This window comes from Sceloporus occidentalis, unplaced genomic scaffold (assembly GCF_023333645.1).
Source record: "Sceloporus occidentalis isolate IW3139 unplaced genomic scaffold, rSceOcc1.0.p SCAF_4, whole genome shotgun sequence".
NCBI lineage: Eukaryota > Metazoa > Chordata > Lepidosauria > Squamata > Phrynosomatidae > Sceloporus > Sceloporus occidentalis.
In genome coordinates this window covers 163,514,284-163,539,578 of record NW_028316984.1, presented here as the reverse complement: position 1 = coordinate 163,539,578, position 25,295 = coordinate 163,514,284, and the positions used below count along the sequence as shown (strand labels likewise).

At 39.0% G+C, this 25,295-nt stretch overlaps 1 protein-coding gene across 6 annotated transcripts in view; it reads right to left on the bottom strand.

Moving 5' to 3' along the window:
* Positions 1–25,295, bottom strand: part of YLPM1 (YLP motif containing 1) — a 92,748-nt gene that overhangs the window by 7,331 nt on the left and 60,122 nt on the right. For 5 of the 6 annotated variants that reach the window (XM_089522213.1, XM_089522214.1, XM_089522210.1 and 2 more), the window contains 7 exons: positions 24,009–24,071; positions 23,567–23,686; positions 19,270–19,446; positions 17,933–18,016; positions 17,233–17,316; positions 14,695–14,778; positions 5,067–5,118 (listed from right to left, as the gene is read on the bottom strand). In XM_089522213.1, the coding sequence (XP_089378339.1) occupies positions 5,067–5,118; positions 14,695–14,778; positions 17,233–17,316; positions 17,933–18,016; positions 19,270–19,446; positions 23,567–23,686; positions 24,009–24,071 (664 nt within the window). The remainder of the gene's footprint in view (positions 1–5,066; positions 5,119–14,694; positions 14,779–17,232; positions 17,317–17,932; positions 18,017–19,269; positions 19,447–23,566; positions 23,687–24,008; positions 24,072–25,295) is intronic. The other variant, XM_089522211.1, reaches the window with a different exon arrangement.

The following is a 25,295-nucleotide window of genomic DNA, read 5'->3' as shown; positions in this document are numbered from 1 at the left end:
ATGTTTCAAGTATACTTTTGATAATCCTGAGAAGGCTGGCCCAGTACCATCAGGGGCTAGCCTGAAGAAGCAGAGCCCTCCCTCCGGTCCATCTGCCTTGGTCCAGGCCTCAGAGGGAGAGAAGAATGCTGGACCTGATTCCCTCCCCCCCTCACCATTCCCTTCTCCTTTTGTGTCGTGTCTTTTAGATTGTAAGCCTGTGGGCAGGGAACTGTCTGTTATCCCCTCTATTGTAAACCGCTCGGATTCCCAGTGATTGGGCGGTATATAAATAAAACCTATTATTATTATTATTATCTATTTCAGTGAGTACTGTAGACACAGTGAACAGGTGTGTGAACTCACAACGGGCTGGGTGAGGATCAATAAATTGAAGTTCATCAGAACACGAACACATAAAAAGAGCTTTGCTTTATCAGATCAAAGGTTCATTTAGTTCACACTGTGCTTCTCACAGTGGTCAACCAGATGCTTTTGGGAGGCCTATAAGCAGAACATAGGCAGGAGCCCTCTCCCACTGTTGTTTGCTAACATCTAGCTGTCAATTATACATTGCAAAACAGAGCTGACATTCTGTTGGCTCATGTGCCACTTAAAAAAACAAAACAAAACAAACTTGTTTTGGATAAAGGTGCATCCCCCCTAAAATTCCCCGAAGTGCTTTAGCCTTGTATAGGAAGATCTACACCCTGTGTGCCTTTCTTCTGATGAATATCATCATCATCATCATCATCATCATCATCATCATCATCATCATCATCACCATCACCATCTTATATCCCACCTTTCTCCCAATATAGGGGACTCAAGGCAGTGAACAGCAGATTTAAAACAATACAATTTAAAAGCTGTACAACATTAAAATGTATAAATATAAAATTTAAAAAACAATTAAAACATTGTAAAAGTTAACAGTTATGAGTTAAAATTGAATGTTACTCTTGAAGCACTGTTTTTACTGGCAGCAAGGCACACAGCTGTCTCATGGTGAAGTTAATAAATTTTGATAAGAAACATTCCTTACTATCAGTACCAGTACCAGCTCAATGATACATTCTGAACTAATGCAAGTTTCCAAGCACTCTACAAAGGCAGACTGAATCACAATAGGCTACTCAGCACACTGTACAGATCATGAACAATTCTAGCATGATTTAATCTTTAAAATGGCTGAAGGTGATACATGAGTTTATTTATGAGGTTAAGAGAACTTCTGGGAGTATCATTACTCTGGACTGGATGGCCCTTGTGGTCTTTTCCAACTGTATGATTCTATTCAAAGACATAGGCATGTTAGTCTGGAAAATAAATATGCAGAGGCATCTTTGTAGCACCTTTGAGATTAACTGAAAGAGAGTAGTTGGTAGCATGAGTTTTTATACACTTCAGCCTGCTAAGGAAGTATGCTCAAGTTTACAAAATCTCATGCTACCAACTTCTTTCTTTCAGTTAGTCTTAAAGGTGCTACAAGAACCCTTTGCATACTGTATGGTTGTATGATCAGCTAAGAAACAAGCAAAGAAAAGTGGTTTGGTTCTGCTGCAATGCAGTGGAAAATTCTGCAGGGATTATGATGTCCACCAGTGTAACAAAGAACCAAACCCACAGTTTGTGCGTGCTGTTAGATCTGGCATTAGAAATGGATGTTATGCTTATCTTCATAACTGTAACAGAACTCAGTATATCAACTGCAACCATTTTTGAAGATGAAATCATGCTAGAGTTGCTCATTGCAAACTGGAACAGATAGCAATGAATGTATCTCACCAGTATTTTAACAGCTTTGCCATCTACCAATTTGCTTTTGGACACATTGCAAGCCACTGTTATTTAGCTTATATAGCCTTATAATTGTCTTGGATTCAAAGTAACTGAAATATTGCTGATATCTACATAAACTTTTCCAGCTATTAAGGTTTTCAGATACTCTGGTCAGTCCATTACCTTAACAAGGTGGTGGCGTAGCAATGAAAGACATGTGTTTCTTGTTTGTGGCTTTTGAAACTTCCTTTTCCTGTTCATTTCCACAGTATTCTGCTTTGACAGTTTTTAGGTGTCAGTTGCAGATATTGCTTTGGACACATTTGCTGATTCACGTTTCAATGCAATTTAAAATCATTCGAGGAGCTCATTAAAATAATTCCCCCTTTCAGCTGTTTAATTGTGATTTTTTTTTTTTACTGTTGAATTTAAAACTATGTTCCAGTTTTTTACTGATGAATTTATGGTACAAGCCACCACAATTCACAACAGACACAAATATTTTTAAAGACATAAATTCAGGGCCTGAATTCAGTAATTCATTACCAGAACTAACATTCAATTTACTTGTACCACTCTTCTCAGATTATTGGTTTATTTGTAACAATCCCATGAAAAAAAAAGCTTGCTGCTACAGCAAATGTGTGAAACTACCAACCAAAGATTCACGAACTTACACAACCACATTACATAAAACGTACATCCAGTAGTCTGGTCACCACTATAAGAGAACTGCTCTCTACCAGTGAATTACAAGAATCCTTGGACTCATACCTAATTCTCTGGCATTTCATCCCTATGACATGATAAAGAGCAGCCTTACCAATTTTTCAATATTTATGAATATTTGAGTGTATTCTGTGCAGCTCAAATTGTGTTGATCTTCCTTTTTGGTACATGTCAAGGATTACTATCAACAATGTCAAGCTCCTGAATGTCTAATTACTATATAAGGATGAAAGCACATGGAACTACTTAGATACTGAGACAAACACATTCAGCAGCAACAATTCCATCTTCCAAACATGTTTCTACATCCTGGATGGCCTATTCAGTGGTGGCCCCACAAATTTGGAATGGTCTCCCCGAGGAGCTCCGTCTTGTGACCTCCCTGGTAACATTTGAGAAGAGGCTCAAAACCTTCCTCTTCTGTCAAGCTTTCTCCCCTGTAAAATGAAGCTGTGTATTCCTGTCCCCATCGATTCTCTGCCTTACCCTGTTGAATGATTGTGTTCAGATTTTGTATAATTTGTATTAGTGGATTTTATCTATTTTTATGAGATGTTTTTAATGGTTTTTATATGGTCTGTAAACCACTTTGATCTATGGAAAAGTGGTATACTAAAATATTATTATTATTATTATTATTATTATTATTATTATTATGACAACTTCCTGGAAAAAAAAACCTGAGTGAGCTTGTAATGTTTTTCAGATTATATATTTATGTACATAAAATCTGTGTGCGAAAAAGGGAAAACTTAATATCTGTTGTGTCGGGTTCACAAGAGTTCTTTATATGTGGTAAAATATGTGCACTTCTACTTGTTAAATTCATCAAGATACTGTACTATATTGTATCACACAATTGTGACAAAAGCACTTGACTCAAGCCACAGGAAAATCAAAATTCTGTAGATCTACTTACCTTCTTTAGCACTCCCCTCCCCAACAACTTCCACTTAACTCTCCAGCACAACTTTTTTTTTTTGGCTGGAAACACCTCAGCTGTTAAGCCATTATGCTCTTTTCAAATTTCAACAGCTTACCAACAGACCATACCAACACCAGAACTGTCAAATAGCTTTTTTATGCCAATAGTGCCAGGGAATGGAGTCCCATCATAATATCTTACATAACAAAGCTTCCAAGGATGATGTTGGGATGCATGTACCAATTATTTAATCCAGTTTGCAATATAGAAACTGAAGTGTAATGGAGTTTCTTTGATACACTATTGTTCAGCATTATATATACAATATATGTTCTTGATTCTTGCAGTTGACATTTTTCAGCAAAAAGGAGCAAATAGTAATCTTTTTTTCCAGTATACAGTGGGCCCTCCCCTTACATGGAGAATCCATTCCATATCTCCCTATGTAAGGGGAAATCTGTCTGTGCTCAAGCCCCATTAGAAGCAATGGGGCTTGTGTCTGTGGCACAGCGTGTCTGCATGCCCCATTACTTCTTCCGGGGCAGTGCGAGGCTTTGAGTATGTTGCGCCCAGATATAACGCGGGCGCACTGTAGTCTATTTTTAAGACATGACAATAATTTACAATGAATCCCTTTCTTTCACTGATTTGACTGGTCATAAATACACTTCTTCCTTAATCCTTTGGGACAGCAAGCCTGGAGGGACAAAATGGCGCATGGTGCGCTTGGCCATTATAATCAATCGGGACTTGAGTATTTGCATTTTTTCTGATTTGCGGGTGATGGTAGTTCCAGAACAGATCTCCCATGAATTGGGAGGACGACTGTAGTTCAAAATCAAGAAGCATATATATAAACCGTTCAATCAAAAAATGGTTTTATAAGAAAACCGCATGGTATAAAGAAAGGCAACCAATTTTTTAAAAAAAGAAATGAGAGGAACTTGGGGCTTTTTATCCTTTCTCTCTTAGAAGCACCAGACTGCAATACAATTAGAGAATGAGCTGACAGTCAGTGATGTCACAAAAGCTTTTCATATAGCAATGCTTTGAAATACTGGAGGTTACTTGCTGACTCCCAACTATGCCAAGGCAAGATATAATGCTAAACAATGCACACAGACTAACCATATTGGTTCCTGTTGTCTTTGGAAATTCTGTGAGAAACATTTTGTTGTTGTTCCTGTGTATCTTGAAGTTGTTTTCAACTTATAGTGACTCTAAAGCGACTTAATCATGGTGTTTTCTTGGCAAGATTTGTTCAAAGGGGGTTTGAGGCTGACAGAGTGGGATCTGACCAAAGTCACCCAGTGGGTTTCCATGGCTAAGCAGAGACATGAAGCCTGTTCACTAGAGTTGTAGTCCAACGCTCAAATCACTACACCACACTGAAGATATTATAAATTCTTCCTGTTGATAAAGGCATTACGCAAGCCGTACAAAATCTTATACAAGTTTAATGATCTGATTATTGGTGCCTTGCAACTACACAAGCCAAGCTGCATATTACAGATATCATTGGGTAATATATTTTCAGAAAAGCTCAATTTTATTCATTTTGTTTTATCATAGGCAAGCCTTCAGTGAAGTATATTGTAGCTGTGCAAATCTTTTCAAGAGATTAAAAAAAGAAAAGAAAAGAAATACCCACCTAGTTTTGCTTCAGAGGTATCCATCTCCCATTTGCTTTTCGGAATGTAACCCTAAATCATATACAGAGAGAAGCTCGAAGGATTAGAGAAAGATATAGAAGACAAAGCACACATTTTAACTTGCAACAGCATTATACTGCAAACATTTCCTTGGGGCAAACTTAATCTGAACTCTGAACTGAGAGACAAGATATGAAATTGTAAAGTACTGCAAAATGCCATAATTACTTTGCACTGAGTGCAAGAAGATAATGCTCAATAATATTGAAACCTCAATACTACAGAGCTCTTCAATTGGTTTCTAGCAATAATGATACACATAGGCATCCCATACATCTTGAAGTAGTTTAAGATGACATTCTGTTAATCTGTCAAGATTCAGAGACAGATGTGCATCCTTGTGCATCAGAATGCTCAACTTTCTGAAGTGAGCATATGGTGTAGTGGAAAAGGGGTTTCTGAAGCACTAGGGCAGGAGTACCATTGTTACTCGTTTGTCTTCAGTAAATGTATACAGTATAATCCACAAATACATATTTAATTATTATGAAATAGCCATCTTCTTCTATAGCTTGGATATCTGTAAATCATGTTCAGTCTTCTTGGGTTAAAAGCATCAAGAAAAAACTTAATATGCATGAAGAACATATTATCAGCGATTGTTTAAGTTTAACCTAGTCTCACATGTTCCAAGCGATTAAAGCAGCTATAATTATTGATGACAAGTATTATGTGTATGCTCAGCCAAGTTTGGCACTGAACCAACACAAGATATATGAAGAAGCCTAGAATCCACAAGTAACGTTGTTTTAAAAACTATGAAATTCCACCAATAAATTCTGTGCTAGAAAATGAGATTAAGTTCTTGCTCCTCCTTCTCCTGAACATGTTGTAACACAATTTCAGCTTTGTAAAAGAGATGATTTGAACAAAGTGGTGGTTTGAAAGGAATACAGTAAAGTGGTGGTTTGAAAGGAATATGTGTGTGCATCACCATCTGCACTGGTCACCAGTCAGGTGCCCACTTCAATTCAAGTTGCTGTTTCCCATTGCTTAAAGACTGCCTGCAGATGTTGGCCAAAAACTGGGATCTTATTTGAGGTGACAGTTGATTCTTTTTCCTTGTTTTATCATTTATGGATTATTCCCCCTTCTGCTAATCATAGTTGATTTTCATGTTTACACTGATATGATTATGCTGCCTTTGGTTACTGAACTTATGAAAACTTTCACATTTTCTTTATGTGTTTTGATGTTTTATTGTTCATGATGTCATCTGCTTTAATTAGTCTGTATGATGAAGCAGAAACCAAACATTTAAAATTAGTAACTTATATTTTATACTCAATTGGGTACTTTGCACATACAAATAAAATTAATAGTTCTGGAGAGTATATTAGGATTTATGTCCTTTGCTTTCATGGGAATGTTTTCATTTACCGTAAATATCCAAGACCAACTTACATAAAGTAAGTTTTTAAAAATAAAAAGCGGATGCTGGAAGTTGAAAACAGCAAAGGAGGAACTTTTAATACTTTATTTCCTAATAGCTCCATCCAAATGCCTTTTTCACTCCTTCAGCTTCCAACCCATCATCATTCTAATTTCAATGGCTAGGATCTCATTTGGGCATTATTCTTGAATAACCGCAGTTCCATTATCAAAATAATATTTTGGAATGTTATATTAGAAGGCATTCAATACATCCTTATGTAAGCATAGGAGCTCTATTCTCCCTCCTGCTACCACCAATCATGCTCAGTTACTGCTGTTGCCACTGCCCCTTTCTTCTTAATGTAGTCTGCAAGCAGTTCAGGCTACCTTTGTTCTTTTTCTTCAGTGATCACTGAAAATGGGGGTGAAACAGCCATGGTAACTGCAGCTGCAGGAGGCCTCAGAGCAGGCAGCCTGCATGTTGTCGGGAGAAAGGAGAAGGTAGATGTCGAGGAAGGGAGCCCAATTCTACTCCTGCTCTTGATGCAGTGGACCTTCAGTTTTTCTAAGCTCCAGAGTAGGTATACTGGCAGGGTTTTATGGTATGCCAATGTTTCACAGTATTTCAGACACTAGGATTATTGAATAAATAAATTCAATAATGGACTCTGGATTACACAGCCAAGTGTATCTGCTACCTTTGTGTCAATGATGTTGGATTTCTCATGGTACAACAGGCAACAAAAATGTTTGTATGATGATAGGATTCACACACAGAAGCACAGACACGCACATACAAACATGCAGCCAAAATTATCTTTAGAAGAACGTTTTTTAGATCACAGGCCTAGAAATGTCCCAAAGAGCCATCATTAAAATGCAAAGGGAGGCAGAAAGAAGAACAGAAAGAGAACAAGACAAATGAAGTGGGTATTTGCTCTTTAGAAATGCTCTAGAAGTATAAGATCCAACTGAAACACTGGACAAAATGGAGATGCATGGGGGCATGTACCCTGAGTAGAGATGGGAGCAGGTTCCCACCAAAAGAAGTTGCTCAGCTCTAGAAAGTTCTGAAATTCTCTGCCAGGTGCAGAATAACCCACACATGTGTGTCACAAAGACCACAAAGAAGAAATTGCTATTACGTTAACAAATATCAACAGGAGAATTTATATTCAACCTCCTACTATTGGGATATTCTCCAGTTGTGACATATCACTGGGTTGTCAGTTTCACTGTACATTTATACTTGGGCTATCTTTCAGTCAGTTCTTTTATCTCCTCTTGTATCTCCTCAGACTGCTCTTTGGTTAAGATCAAACTGAAAACAGCTGCAGCACTGAAGATAGTACATATTGCAATTGATGACTTTAGTTCACCTCTCTTCTGTTCATACAGCTTTCAGAAAGAAAAACGAGTTGTTAAAGTCACTCCATGGGCAGCAGTTAGCAGAATAGGTTCACTGAACAAGTAATGAAAGGTCTTTGGATAGAATTCTTATGCACACATACTTCTGTTGTAGTCTTTTCCAAATAACATTCAACTTTTTCTGAGAAGATTTGGATTTTTCATTATATTTTCCTCATAAAAATAATCAGTTTTTAATTCATAAGGAACAAAATCTATCAAATGGATAGATATTTTGAAGAGGAAAAATAAATTAGGCATTCCAACTAATAAAGGGTCATACTATTTTAATTTTTTTTTCTAAATTTCATTTGCATGTGTACTGATAGCACCAATTCAAAAAGATATAATAGTCTATGACTGTCATGATGGATATGTATTTCCTCCAAGATCAGAGGAAGTGTGCATACAAAATTGAAAGGAAGTTAAAACAGGAAAGGCCCTATTACTCTCAAATCTTGCCTTTGAGCTTGCAATGGAATCTGTCTGGCTACTATGGGAAACAGGATACTGGACAAGACAAGGCTTTGGTATGATCCAGTAGAATCCCCAGGGCACCATTCTGGCTCCCATACTGTTTAACATTTACATGAAGCTGCTGGGTGAGATCATCCGGAGACATGGGGTGCGGTGTTATCAGTATGTGGATGACACCCAAATATGGTTCTCTATGTCTCCGACTGTTGCAGTGACTAAGGATGGCATATTTCCTCTGAATAATAATAATAATAATAATAATAATAATAATAATAATAATTTGTATCCCTCCTCTCCCTGTATTGGATCGAGGTGGGTAACAACAAACAAAAACAATAAAATCAAACATGACTATCAATCTCCCTCCCACCCTAAAATACCATTAAGAACAGTTCCCAATAAAATGGTTAATAAAATAAAACGAGATCAAAGTCTGGTGGATACCGCTAAACAAATGGAGGGGAAATTCTGAAATCAGTTTAGGAAGGCCTTCCAGAAGAGATTTGTTTTTATTGCCTTCTTAAAGGGCTCCAAAGATGCTAGATGGCAGATCTCATCCGGCAGGTCATTCCAGATTTTTGGAGCGGCAACAGAGAATGTCCTCTGGGAAGTCGCCTTCAGCTTAGTTCTCTCTAATTGCAGTAGATTCTTCCCAGAGGACCTGAGAGTGTGGGAAGGACTGTATGGGAGGAGGCGTTTCCTCAGGTAAGCTGGGCCCAAGCTGCCTGTCTTGGGCTGGATGAGGGAAAACAAACTCTGGCTGAATCCAGAGAAAACAGAGGTACTGACGATAGGAACCCCAGGTCCGGGGAAGGAAATTTGTCAACTTGTCCTGGACAGGGTCACACTTCCCCTAGAACTTATTTGAATTACAAATGACCAGACTGGTAATGACTTCTCAAAGAACATTCTCTGCCGTCACTCCAAAACTGTGGAATAGCCTACCGGAGGAGATCCATCTTATTACCACTTTGGATGCTTTTAAGAAGGCAGTCAAGATGGATCTCTTCCAGCAGGTCTATCCATCTGATCCTATATAGGACATCCATCCATCTTAATACTCCATTCCTTTGACTATGATTATTGCCTAATCCTATTGTTAAAACTGTCATATTAGAATAGAATTAGTTTTATTGAAGTTATTATTACTGCTGCATTGTATTGTATTTTATATGTATTTTATTCGGTTGTAATCCCACCTCGATCAGCAGAGAGAGGCGGGAAATATAAATAAATAATTTATTATTATTATTATTATTATTATTATTATTATTATTATTATATTTCTGTGATACAATCTTAATTTTGGAGAAGAAACCAATTCACTAACACAGTTTTACAATGTGCAAAAGTCTCTGTGCAGCCAGTTAAGCAGAAATCAGAAATAGGATAGCTGTCCTTTCCAAGAGCATGGCCTGAATACTGTTCTAGATGAAAATTCCTGTCCAGTTTGAAGGAACTAGATACTGGCACACTGGGGGAAAAGTTTCAGTTTATAAAAAGATACGATAAAACTTCTGAAGAGTTGAAATAAAAACTGGCAAAAACAGAATGAAAATGAAACAATATGAAAACCAGAACAAAGGAAAAGAATAGATAAGAACAAAGTAGTAATACTTAGAAGCCTTGGCAGTTGCAAGGCTGAGTCTGACCAACCAGTCTTCTACATGCTGAACAGAAAAGAACCTCAATGGCAAAATCAGTTTCCTTTCTGAGTTCCAACAGTACAGAGCAGTCAACAAAAGGATGCATAGCAACAACAGTTGCAGTCCGGAAAAGGACCATCTATTCAGGAATGAAATCATATCCTTTTAGTTGCTAGAGACTATTTGCAGGAACCTTCTCCAAAGCAATCTGTTGCTACTTCAGTATCACTTTGTGATACTTGATTGTGTATTCCTGCATGGCAGTGGGTTGAACTGGATGGCTCTTGTGGTCTCTGCCAATTCTATGATTCTATACATTACAAAGATGCATAGAAAGGCTCAAGTTACTGCCCTGCAGGTACCCTCCATCTTGCTTTAATACCTAGAACTAGGGATTAGTTATGGTGCAAAAAGAAAGAAAGAAGGAAAGAAATAAGAGAAAGAAAGAAAGAAAGAAAGAAAGAAAGAAAGAAAGAAAGCAAGTTTATAAAGCAAAAATCATCTTCTTAAAGAGATGAGAAACCACTGCAGTTGTGACTTAGAACAAATTATCCGTAAATTGGCAACGTGGCTTCAGTAACAGAATCAAGTTCCAAAACTATTAACATGTAGAAGTAATACCACGAACTGGCTCTCATAACAGACCCACTACATTACACAACGTCTAACTAAAACCTACGCAGACTAGAAGATATGTTATGCAATCTTTCCTTTCAGTATGATTGGTTTAATGGACATTGCTGGGGCAAGACCCTCAGGTACGGTGGCCCAACTTTACCAAAGTCATATGTATCGATACTGAGTCTTTAATGTGTGTCCATCCATGTGATACTTTGAAGATGTTTCAGAAGTCATTAACACTTCCAGGCTTGTTCTTGCTTTGTCCTTCAATGGGTTAGCAGCCAGCTCCCAGAAAAACTACACCAAGACTCTGACAGTTACATATATGTGAATGGTACACAATAAATCAAAGTATTTCTTTAATAGTGCTCACTAATTTGTTTGGATTTTTAACAACTACTGTCTTCCAGCCCATCTATTTCTGCCAGACATGGAGAAGGGAATCAGTGTGAAATGCTATAGAATATACCACTCTTCTCAGGGAGGCAACCATCCCTAGACTTTTAAATGATCACTGTGTTTCTCAATCCACTTGATGAGAGTGGATCTGCGCACTTATAAATAAGGAACTCCAGGGGTTATATAAGAACAGATTTGAAAAATGTGATGCCCTTCAAAGAAAAATACAGAGTGTTCTGTATCAGACACTCCTTTTCTTTGGTGCACAGGTTTACAGTATATTATTGAAAAATTTACCATGTACATGTATCTTCAACATTAAAGTTCCCAGTTGATGGAAGGCTTATCCAATAATTCATTTTGGTACAAAGCCTCAATAATGAGAATAAAGAGGAACACAGCAGCATATAATGATGTTAAGTACTGCAAACAAAATCAATAAATCCTAGCGTATGCACAGTGCTTCACTGTGTATGCAGTCCCTAATTCCTCACATAATTCATGTGTTCTCATACAATTCACAATGTACCCTAAAGAACAGCAACTTCACAAATAGATAATCTACAAATGTGATAATTGTGCATTTGCTGTGTGTACAATTGCTTCACAATACAATTATTCAAAATGGTGATAACCAGTTTTGCTTGTAGCCTCTATATTCTTTCCAAAAACAACAATAACAAAAAAATCTGACAAATGAGTGATGACTTACCAGCTAGAAGCACATCACTAGCAAGCTTTTAAAAAGGCCTTTATCCTAATTTACTGGAAAAATATTAGGAACTGTAAATATATATGTTTGTATACAGTATGTGTGAGTGTGTCTGTGACACAACTTGATTATATTTATATGGAAATATAATGTTGTGAGTTTTCACTTTTTATGCGTTCTGGATTGCTCTCGAAGCTTAAAGACCAAAAGGGCAGGAATTCATAACTCTATCCAAAGAGGCCACTTCACTGATATGTAGTTGGCAGCATATATCTGGGCTTTCCTTTCTTTTGAGTAAATGTATTCCACTTCAGTTGGCCAGAACAACATATTTCCTGATTTCAAACATCAGATCAGTGAAATTATTGCCTCTGTAGCCAAAGTGAAACCACCATGATCTCCTTAATTCTGACACCTCACACAAGAAGCTAGAAATGTTTAAGAGAGTCCGAGGAGGCAATCTGACTACACTTCTTTCTGATACAGAACCATTCCCTTTGATCAACTAGTTGATGTTTCAACTATACGCGAACATCAGTAACCTTGGGTAAACCAGCAGTCAGTCTGCCCACTTCCACCACCTCAGTACAGAATCCTTTTTAATTACTGTTTCAAGAACTTGATGTGCAGAAGGTGTTTTCGGGTAGGTGTGTGTGCACACATGGGAATCATGCCTTCAGAATGGTGGAGCTTCCCAGATGGATCCTATGTGCAGGAAACACGAAATAAAATCCAGAACTTTCAGGTGTTTTTTTGCTTGATCTTGTGCAGAGACACAGAACAAATACCACGGCATAGTGACAAGCTCCAGAGCACAAGCCAGCTGTTCTGTCTTGAAGGACAGTATCATTGGTGACTGTAGATTTCCATAATGGTAGAAGAGCTGTAGCCACGACCTACCTCTCACCTGCCAGAGATTTACCCATGGGATGGTTATCTGATTTCTTCTTGGTTTTGTTCTTGTCTTGATTGGGCAAAAACAATTTGCCAAGCTGGCAAGTTTTTACCATGAAACTTTGAGTCCTCTAGCCTTCTTGAGGATAAAAGATAGTCCATGCATTTAACATAAGGAAAAGAAACACCTGTGTTCTTCTCTACTCCACTAGGATCTGTTTAACAATTCATTTAGGAATGAGGTTGCAGTTGAACTGGGTATGAACCCTACGTTCTATTGCCCCCCGTTTCTGAAGATCATCACATTGACTAATTATAGTGCAGGCAGAAAATTTTATCCAGCTCTATGTAGGGAAGCTTTACTTCTGTGACCAGCCTAGTGTGGATTTATTTCCTCATTGCTCGAAGCATTTCATTCCCATTTTCAGAAGCAATCACCTTAGATAAAAATGAACTCTCCTGGGAAAAGCATCAGTGGTTCCACAGTCTTCAAACAAAGCTTACAGCTTTTGAACTAGTTTGCAGGAGAGCATAGTCCTAGATGGACCTTGTGCATCTGCCATCTTGGAAGAATCTCAAGGAACCATCCACTTTGATTGCAATTACAGGAACATTGCCAAGACATCTTTATAAATGCTTTAACCATTTGGATTCTAGCTGATCTCAAACTGGAGATCACTGATTCCTAGGCCCTGGGACCATGCCATGATGGGCCTATGAAGTATTACATCTTTTTCAATAGAGCAGAAGAGACCTTGCTTCTTCGTAAAATATCTACCCCTCTCAAAGCAGTCTTCATGCCAGATGGAAAGCCAGAGATGAACTGCTCTGCTCTTCTCCATCAAGGTATCAAATGAAGTATGATGGTGCCAAGATCAGTACAGTCATTTAAGAACGAGGTGGACTGCATGTCAAACCTACTCTACTTTTTACGTTTCTGGAGGAAGATTACTGTCCTCTGCTAGAACATTTGTGATTACAGTGAAGTTGATTTTGCTCTGTGCTGGAGAAGGCAGGAAACTAGAATCTTCTACTGAGGATTGTAAATCTTTGTAAATCTCTTTAACGAACTGGAGAATGAATTAGCCTTTTATTGAGTGTTTTTTATCAACTAAGTAAAAATGAAGTCCCAAGATCTTCAAAGATTGCAATCCTATGTGCATATCTCTATATATAAACCCCACTGGGAAAAGTGGTGCTTATTTCTGAGTAAAGAGGCACAGGACTGTGCTATGAGAAATATAGTCGGCCTTCAACTTTCATGGGCATTAGGGGTGTAGCTCCCCTTGCAGTAGAAAAACCATGAACATAGGCCCATTATTATTATTATTATTATTATTATTATTATTATTAATTTCCCTAAGAGAACACTTTTCTAGACACCTGTAGGTCCTCCAGTGTGACTCTATGGTCAACTTTCACCAGAAGGTGAGCATAGAATTATGCTGGAGAACCTATAGATGTCTATAGAGAACATAATTTTTCAGTGACGGGGCAAATACAGTGATCCACAAATAATCAAATCCGCAAATGCTTAACCTGCACATGTGGAGGGATGACTATATTCGTAACAGTTAGACAAAACAATTAAAGAGCTCTTATGGAACCTGCAAAATGAAAAGAAAAATATGACTACCCCTTTTTACATTAGATATTTCAAGGAAAATCTCTATTTTACACTGAAAACATTTAAATCTGATCTCTTCCAAGGGATCAAACTACAAACTTTTAGCATTTTCAAGACATACTGCTAGCCCTCTCTGGATTATAATTCCTGCTAACAGAAAATGTTAGGAAAAACTTTAACCAGATTCAACTATGAATAAGTTCAGTACTGACAGTTGTCAAAAATGGCTAAGAAATTCTTAAACAGTAATTTATATACTGCATTCTCTTCAACTGGGTAAAATGGCAGGAACAGGTAGAGTAAAGGGAGTGGTTGGAGGCAAACAGTTGTATTTTACTAAAGACAGAATCCCTGTTAGTCACAGTAGTAAAATACATTTGTTGCTGGGACAGGTTGATGAATTTCCCTACCAATTCACTCTCTTCTTCTTCAGCATCTTTTTTTTCTTCATCTTTCTGATCTTCAATGTTGGCATCAAAATCTTCCATCTCCACCTAAGACAATACAAAATAAAAATGGATTTAAGACAAGATGAAGGTTTATACTTAGGCATATATAAGTATATCTACTTATAAAATGTACCTGTGAAAGACACTGCAGCAGTGACAATGCATTCAAACAACAAACACACATTTTCTGAGATTCACTCAAAGATTGTGATACAGTATAAGATCTGTATTCTAGGCTTTCTTTTATTTCTTAACTAAGAATGAGAGGAAAATGTTTCAGCTTGCTTCTCTTTTCTACATACATTCACATACCAAGTGATATGTTGCTACTAACTTTTTTGGTTTAAAAACAGCCTGAAATGAACACACACTATAGAGAATGCCCATAATGATGCCTTATTTATATAAGTAGACAGGTTTAAAATACACGAGCACATGAATGTCTTCAGAAACATTCCTTGTATAATATGTATTTTCTTATCTACACAGTATGTGTCTTTGTAAACCTCTTTACGATTCAAAGGTAGCAGCTCACATTGTCATAGAACGAAGCTTATTAACTCTTGAGGTATTCTCTTTCACATAGTGAGGATCTTCACTAATTTCTTACTGCTCCTTTTACTGTTATCTTAGGGCCTGATCAGACAGGCCAAAATAAAGCTACTTCGGGTCACTTTGAAGGGATGCTGTTTAAATTATGCATGCGTCCTAAGAGGCCGGAAGCCGTGACAAGGTCATGCTCCAATCCTAAGGACTGGAGCGCAGCTTTGGCATAGCTTCTGGCCTCTTAAGATGCGTGTGTCATTTAAACAGCATACATTCAAAGTGACCTGAAACAGCTTTATTTTGGCCTGTTTGTTCAGGCCCACTGTCAAACTACTGCAAATTGCTATGAATTCTCTCATAAGAATAATGTGACTGCCTTAAAAGTTAGCAATTTCCCCAGAATTTTAACACTTTCCAGATTATAACTTCACTAAACAATGTCTTGTTCAATCTGCACTTAAACTCCACATTATTTATTTATTTATTTGTATCCTGCTCTTTTCCCAGGACTGGGACTCAGAGCAGCTTCACAGCATTAAAAAACAAACAAACAAAAAGTACAATTAAAAACATTAAAATAAATAAATAAATAAATGACGTACATTAAAAAGAATGATTAAACTAGTCCAACATCCCAGCCTGTAATTATTATTATTATTATTAACCTTTATTTATGAAGCGCTGTAAATTTACACAGCGCTGTACATGCAGTCTTTTTAGTTAGACGGATCCCTGCCCTCGGGCTTACAATCTAAAAAGACATGACACAGAAGGAGAAGGGAGTGGTGGAGGGAAAGGGTAAGAGGTCCAGCAGTTCCTCTCTACCTCCGAGGCCTGGACCAAGGCAGATGGACTGGAGGGAGGGCTTGGCTTCATAATGGATGGTTAATCATTTTCCAGGGAAAATACATACTCTCAAGTAGGATAATGCATATACAGTACATAGCAATACAGGAAATGGTTTGATAAACAGGCACCAAAAGAACATCAAATAGTATAGCAATTCCCTATATGCCTGCGTGAACAGGTAGGTCTTCACCTGTCGGCGGAAGGCCATCAAGGAGGGAGCCGTTCTGATCTCCCTGGGCAGGGAGTTCCAGAGTCTAGGGGCAGCCACTGAGAATGCCCTCTCTCGTGTCCCCACTAACCATGTTTGTGATGGTGTTGGGATGGAGAGAAGGGCTTCTCCAGAGGATTTTAGAGTCCAGGCTGGTTCATACCAGGAGAAACGGTCTGCCAAATAGTGTGGACCTGAGCCATGTAGGGTTTTGTAGGTAATAACCAGCACCTTGAATTGTACCCGGAAACAAACTGGCAGCCAATGAAGCTGTTTCAACAGGGACGTTGTATAGTCTCTGTAATCTGCCCCGTTAATAGCCTGGCAGCAGCTCTTTAAACCAGCTGAAATTTCCAAACACTTTTCAAAGGCAGCCCCATGTAGAGTCCATTACAGTAGTCCAAACGGGATGTAACCAAGGCATGTACCACCATGGCCAAATCTGGCTTCTCAAGGAATGGGTGCAGCTGGTGTACAAGTTTTAAATGTGCAAAAGCACTCCTGGTCACAGCAGAGACCTGGGCTTACAGGTTCAAAGCTGACTCCAAGAATACCCCCAAACTGCGAACCTGTGCCTTCGGGGGAGTGTGACCCCATCTAACACAGGCTGGAGCCCTATTCCCTGATCTGCCTTCCGACTGACAAGAAGCACCTCTGTCTTGTTTGGATTAAGTTTCGTTTGCTCTCATCCAGTCCATTACTGAAGACAGACACTGGTTTAGGATCAGGACAGCCTCCTTGGATTGAGGTGGGAAGGAGTAGTAGAGTTGAGTGTCATCTGCATATTGATGACACTGCACCCCATAAACATTCGTTTCTACTTTAATAAGCACAGTTCACATTTCCCCCTGTCACTTGTATTTATATGCATAAATTAAGATTCTTGCAAATCTCACCTCTTCAATAGCAGCATCCTGTAGTAAAGAACGAATATCTAAACGTATCATATGACGAGGTGCTACCTCCCAATGGTCAGCCATCTGCAAAATGAAAATGGGACTTAAGGATCTACAACATACAATTTTTTCAGAAGAAACTTACAGTGCACCCACGCAGTACACTAGTGCACTATACATGGCTTCAAGCTTATGCTGAAGCTGCACAACAATAAAGTGTATGGCGTGCTGCCACAAGCATGTGCCCCATTGTTTTCATACACGGAATTCGCCATATGCGGGGGGGGGGGGGAGATCTGGAATGGATCCCCCGCGTAAGGGAAGGGCCCACTGTATTATCTTTGGTTAGGAATTTAACTTTTTCCTAAATACAAACAGATTAGAATTTTGACATATGTACATGTGCACATGTGTTTGTGCAAAAGTGTTCTATTCTAAAATTTATAAGTGTTTATCCACTAAATGCTGCTATCAGCTCAATTACCACCCTGCAGTAGACTTTCAAATCAGAACAGGCTGAATGATAAAAAGGTAAGCAAAAGAAATAAGCTTACATGATACTTTGGCTAGCAAAATAAATATTAAAAGATTATGACCTTGCACAAATCCTTTCATAAGAGACAGATATGCCCACCCGCCCCCAGACGCCCTCAGGAAAAAAAATTCAGATTTCTGTGCCTTTGCATCTTTATATAATTACCTTATTAATTTCCTTGAGCTTGCGTCCATGGACATTTCTCTTGCAACAGGTCTGGTTGTCAGCAGTTATTTCAGCCAAGTAAACCTAGAATGCAGGAAGAAAAGAGAGTTTTGATCAAAACCAACATGGTCCACAATCCATAAAAAGTGTTTTCCAGTGTAAGTTGGGTGTACTGTACAAAGGAATAGACTAGGCTGAAATAATATGTGTGAACTGTTAGGATCCGTTTGGACTCTCCAAACTAGAAATCTAGTGGCCTTAAGGCTCATGTCTATTCATTATTTCCTGAATCTTCATGCCTCTTTATTAGTGATGTTTTTAAAGTGTTAACTGGTCAACCATCATAACCACAGCAATACAATCATACTACAGTCAACCCTCTGTATCCACAGATTCTTTATCCATGGATTCAAGTGTCCATGGCTTGAAAATATTAAAAATTACATAAATTCCAAAAAGCAAACCTTGATTTTGCCATTTTATATTAGGGAGGTCATTTTACTATGCCATTGTATTTAATGAGATTTGAGCATCTACCGATTCTGATATCCATGCAGGGTCCTGGAACCTAACCCCAGTGGATACCAAGGGCACACTGTACAAAGAAAAAACACTGTAAACACAAATTGACAATCAAAGCATTCTTCAGTACATGACATAAACCACATTAAGGAAAAACTTCACTACAGCAAGGTAAATATTGCCAGAACTGAAATGATTTTTGTCAGCTGGCCAAAAACCTAATGATGGCTGTGCCCCTAGAAACCTGATAGTTCTAGCTCCCATGGCTTGGCTAGATATGCTGCCAGGTAAGACATAGAAGTCTGCCTGGGCAACTATCTAATTCAGGCCTTGCTCTTGAGATTCATTAAACTTGCATTTTGCTTTCTGCTTTCTTTTTGCCTTCCTTCTCTGCTACCTCAGAGTGTACAATACCCTAGGAGGGATACCTTGAACCCAACTCAGGCTAGTGAAAGAAACATGGAAATTTGCCTTACATTAATGGCTATTCCAGTTTAATGCTGTCTGTACTGACTGGAGTAGCTGCCAAAGTTTCAAATGGAAATATTTTGCAGCCAGATCTGACAATAACACAAACTCAACCTAGAAACTTTTGTATGTAAAGCGTATGCTCTTCCACTAAGGTCTCAATAATACCTTGAGGTTTGCATCCGCAAATATTGGTATTCACAGGCATTGTCAGCCTTCTATCCTATAGACATTTAAGTGTAGTTTTGTTTTGACTACTTATTGTCTGGCATTGACATTCATAGTTCGAAGCCACTCAAAGTCTGTTTTATAAATGCTAATTAGAGGGATTATCCAAGAATGTGTACCTCAAATCCTTTCGTTTTTGCAGCACTCCAGAACTGCTCAAAGTGGCGTACTCTGTCATTGATGGCATCAAGAATAATAAAAGGAAAGAATCCATCATCCAAAGTCTTTTTGAAGGTTTTGAACAAGCTAGCACGATAGACCTCTTCCATATCAGCTTCATATTCATACTCCAACATCTGCTCCAGAAAAAAGGATAGATTGGTGAAATGACCTAATATTCCTTCTAGAAGAGCTTGTGTGCACTGAAAATATTACATATACTGTTCACCTAAATCACAGAATTAATGGTGATTAAATGAAAAGGGAGTGTGAGTTGGGTATCAACTGCATGTTAATCATACCCTACTCTGGATGAACACTCTCAATGAAGCAGAAGGGGGAAAGGCAGAAAAGAGTAGAAATCCATGACACAGGTGGTGATGAGCAAAACAGCAAGCCTGTAGCACTACATCTTGGAATATGATCACTGGATGGGCATGGAAACACACTAAAATATGATCTTGATTTCCATTTTGGATAAACAATCCAGAAGATTGCCATGGTTAATGGTACTGAAAGCGCCTAGGTGGTCATGGAGAAATCAACAGTGATTCATTATCCTGTCACTCTTCTACATAGACTGACCATTTCAATCCAAACATTAGGTATAAAATATAATTAATGGGTTAAAGCAGCAATATTTAAACTTTTTACCCTTAGGACTGCCCTTTACATCTACACATGGATGTTGTCCCCCTGACTCAATATAGTATATGAATAAACATATATTATATTTAGGTACAGTAGGCCCTTGGTATATGCAGGGGATCCGTTCCGGACCCCCTCCCTTTGCATACCCAAATCTGCGTATGCTCAAGTCTCATTGTCCCCAATGATGGTGCACGTCCATGCGTGCTGCCATTGGGGACATAAGTTCCTCTCCTCCCCTCCTCTTTCCCTCCCTTCTTCCTTCCTTCCATCCCTCCCTCCCTCATTCCTTCCCTCCCTGTCTCGGCCTCCTTGCCACCGCCACCACTACAGTAAAGGCTAGGTGGTGGTGTTGGAGGCTAAGAGGCCCTTCCGCAGTGGTGGCGGCGAGGAACCTAAGGCGGCGAGAAGGCCAGGTGGCAGTGCTGGAGGCCAAGCCTCGTCTTCCTCACCACTGCTTGAACCGCCACGCAAGGGCCAGGTGGCGACCTGGAGACTTCTTGGCCTCCAACACCACCACCCGGCCTTTCCCACGGTGAAGGCGGCAAGGAGGATGTAAGCAGGGAGGGAAGGAACAAGGGAGGGAGGCAGGGAAGGAAGGAAGGAAGGAAGGAAGGAAGGAAGGAAGGAAGGAAGAAGGGAGGGAGGGAAAGAGGAGGGGAGGATAGGGAGTTTTGTCCCCAATGGGTTTGCCATCTGCGGATGCTCAAGTCCACGCATGGCAAATCCGCATATAAGGAGGGGCCACTGTATATTACACTATTTATAGTATGCATATATTGTATTTGGTATGCATATTTTCGTTTGCACATTTGAGAACTCCTGGAGAACAGGAGAAATCCCAACAGACTGGAGGAGGGCAAACATTGTCTCCATCTTCAAAAAGGGAAAAAAGAGGAACCCAACAATTATCGTCCAGTTAGCCTGACATCAATGCCAGGAAAGATTCTAGAGCAGATCATTAAACAGAGAGTCTGTGAACAACTAGAAGGCAATTCCATAATCACAAAAAGTCAACATGGGTTTCAGAGAAACAAGTCATGACAGACAAATCTGATCTCTTTTTTTTTAATGTAAAATTAGCAGCTTGGTAGATAAAAGGAATGCCGTGGATATAGCATATCTTGATTTCAGTAAGGCCTTTGACAAGGTTCCCCATGATATTCTTGAAAACAAGCTGGTGGGCTAGACAAATTAACTGTTGCATGGATTTGTAACTGGTTGACCAGCTGAAGCCAAAGGGTGCTCAGCAATGGCTCCTTTTCATCCTGGAGAGAAGTGACCAGTGGGGTTTGACAGGGTTCTGTCCTGGGCCCAGTGCTATTCAACATCTTTATCAATAATAATGACTTGGATGACAAAATTGGGGGTATACTTATCAACTTTGCAGATGACACCAAATCAGGATGAGTAGCTAATACCCCAGTGGACAGGATCAAAATTCAAAATGACCTAAATAACCTAGAAAGCTGGGTCAAAGCTAACAAAATGAAATTCAATACGGAGAAATGCAAGGTACTACACTTAGGGCGGAAAAACGAAATGCACAGATATAGGATGGGGGACATCTGGCTGAACGAGACTACATGCGTAAGGGATCTAGGAGTCCAAGTAGACCACAAGTTGAACATGGGTTAACAGTTTGATTCGGCAGCTAAAAATAGTGACCAGATCAAGGGAAATAATAGTGCCACTCTATTCTGCCTTGGTCAGGCCCCACCTGGAAGACTGTGTCCAGTTCTGGTCACCACAATTCAAAAAGGACGTTGAGAAACGAGCGTGTCCAAAGGAGGGCAACTAAAATGGTGAAGGATCTTGAAACCATGCCCTATGAGGAACAACTCAGGGAGCTGGGGATGTTTAGTCTGACGAACTTTAAGAGGGGATATGATAGCCCTGTTTAAATAATTGAAGGGATGTCATACTGAGGAGGGAGCAAGCTTGTTTTCTGCTGCTCCAGAGAACAGGACCCAGAACAATGGACGCAAGCTACAGGAAAAGAGATTCCACTTCAACATTAGGATGAACTTCCTGACAGTAAGGGCTGTTCGACAGTAGAACATACTCCATCGGAGAGTGGTGGAGTCTTCCTCCTTGGAAGTCTTTAAACAGAGGCTGGATGGCCATCTGTCAGGTATGCCTTGATTGAGAGTTCCTGCATGGGTTGGACTGGATGGCCATTGTGGTCTCTTCCAACTCTGATTCTATGATGCTATTTATCTATATTTATATTTTAATATTTTTAAAGGAAATAACATTGTTGAAATTAGAACAGTTGTATTTAAGTAAATTCAATATTTCACTCAATGCATGTATAAATTTTACACATAAAAGAGTTCAGGAAAAAGAGGACGAGGACAGACCAGGGCCTGCAAATTTCACCCCCTGTCCCTATCAACTCTGGCGCACACCCCAGGGGTCCCATCCCACCATTTGAGAACAACTGGGTTAAAGGAAATCAGTTAGTCAGTCATAATTCATTACAGTCCATAGACTTAAAATTTAAGCATTCAATCAAAATATACATGTCTCAAATTCCCTAAAATTAAATTCCCCACAAAAATACAAGTATCACAGGAGTTCCTCAAATCTAAATCATTATTAGCTAGGTCAGCCAGGCCCACTCCAACATTGATTTTTTTTTAAAAAAAAGGAAATTCAATGCTAGCGAACAGTTGTTCAAAATATTAGAACTTCTTCAACAGAGGTCTCAAAACTCACTCTTTCAAGGCAGGTTTGAGAATCACTGTCATTGGCCCAAAACCCACTGCACAAATAATCCAGTTTGGGACTGTTTTAACTGCCCTGGCTCAATGTTAGGGAATTCTGGGAACTGTAGTTTTGTGAGACATTTAGCCTTCTCTGTTAGAGAGCTCTGGTGCCACAATAAATTACAGTTCCCAGAATTCCCTAGCACTGAGCCAGGGTAGTTAAAGTGGTCTCAAACTGGATTATTTCTGCAGTACGTTTTGGACCTTAGTAAAACATTTACCACCTCCAAAGCCCAAGCAGGTTTCCGCTGTTGCTTAGAAATTATCAGTCAAGATAAGCAAGGATACACACAGAACACTTAGCTATGTGATCTACTTAGAGGTATGTAATTCACATTTTAGAGAGTAATCCACATATCTATTTTCCTATGGCAAAGAGTCCTTATGACTTGTAAGAACTTTCTGAATGGTACTCCATGGATGTGACTGTGTCATAAAAGTAAGCTGCTTTTGCCACCATTACCACCATCAGAAGCAAATGGGTTTTCAAGGAGGTCACAGTTCAGACTCTAGAGATTTTTGATTACTGCTCCCATTTGACACAGAGGGTGGAGCAAATGGTTCCCTCACCACTGTAAAGGCTGGAAAATGCCATCCAACTTAACAGGTAATAAGCATTTCATGAGAATCATACTCTTGACAATTCCCCCCAGACTGTCACAATTCCGTCTAGTCCACAAAACTAAATAAAGTGTATGTCATACACGTTTGGGGCTCAGAATATTTTAGGATTGCCCCAAGGCTGTTTTGGTAATCATGAATACTACTGCAGTACATGTAGTATCTTACTGAGAAGTCCATTAACTTAACTGATGAATGGAATGTACATAAAAAGTACCTTCTTTTTTATTCTTTTCTTTGTATCAGGGTCTCTTTCTTCTTTTTCTACTTCAGTAATAAAGTAGTCATCCAAGCTAAGCACTCGGGGTGCCGCTCCTCCACATTCTACTTCCTTATCCTGGAAAGAAAACAGAAAAGAAAACCAGTTTCACATGCAAGTGTTTCATCTTGTGACATTCAAAGCTCTAGTTAGAACCTGTTCCAGTTCGTAAGAGAAAATGTTGTTTTCAACTTTTCAATAAATCCAGTTGCTATGCTTTAAAAAATGGGAAAAGAATACTCAAAATATGTCAGTTTGTACTCTGAACTGACAAAACGAAGAAGAAAAAAGAAAAAGAAAGGAAATTACACACACAGAGGGCTGAGAATAAGATATAATTAAGTTCTAATCTTCAGTGAAAGATTAATGACATAAAGAAAGTTGCTTGTTAGCTACTCACCCTGATGAGCTTTGCAACATGAGTCTTTCCACTGCCTGGCAATCCTCGCATGATAATGACAATCTAAAACAAAGACCACATAAGTGAAAGACTGGACACCTACTTATTTGAATAATGAGTATGCAATATACAAAATAGTTATCCACCAAAATCCAGACATCCTAAAATGCCAAGAGATTAAAATACCAACAGACCCTAAAGACACCAGATCCCTGCTGATCTTGGGAGCTAAGCAGGATCAACCCTGCTAGTACTTATATGGGAGGCCATCAATGAATGTCGGGTGCTGTAGGCTATATTTCAGATGAAGGAACTGGCAAAATCAGTCTGAGTATACCTTGCCTAAGAAAATCCTATGAAATTCATGCAGTTGACAGGTGACTTGAAGGTGTGCATGTCCCCCTCAAATATGGTGAAATGTCCCCCCCCCCAGGGCCTAGAAGACACTGGGGGATATTTGTGGGCAATTTATTTTGCTTTTGAGTTTTTTTATAGGTGTGTGTGGTGGAGATGCTGACCCACAAGGTCTCCCAGGGGTATAATGTCTCCTAGCCTCCCACAGCTGCTCACCTCTGAAATACAGGAACATAGCTAGACACTTCCTTCTCACCTACCTACTCTCTACCAGCCAGTAAAAGTGTGTGTGTGTGTGTGTGTGTTGCAATAGGCCAAAGGTTTTTTTATTTGGTGATGGGGGTTTGAGGAAGAATGTGTAATGTCATTCCAGCTGGTAGAACTTTACACTATATCTCCATGCTGCCAGATCTCAGCTAACCGTGAACCAGATTTCAAACTGATGTCTCTAATCTTCCTGCATTAATCCAAAGTCCACAAACAGGGAGTGGGATATCAGTAACTCAGGTATGCTAATACTATTTACATAAATCATGGGATATTTGAATATTTATTTATTTATATGTATTATTTATTATATATTTATACCCCACTCTACAGCATAAGTTATCTGGGTGGCTTACAGTAAAATCAACTTATTAAAATTCAAAACAAAAGCATTCTAAAATCATATTTAACAAGTGAATAATTTAGAAGTTAAAACAGTCTAAAAGCATGTATGTATGTGGATTTGAAGGAGATCATTAAGTTGAAAAGGTTTTAATTAAAAAGCTAAGTTTCACCTTGGTGCTGGAATGAAACCAAGGCTGGTGCCAAACAGGTCTCCCATGAGAAGGGAATTCCATAACCAGTGTGCCATAGTTAAGAAGGCCTTCTCCCACATCCTCACACAATATGTTGCTCCCACTGGAGAGCCACAGAAGAAGGCCCTTT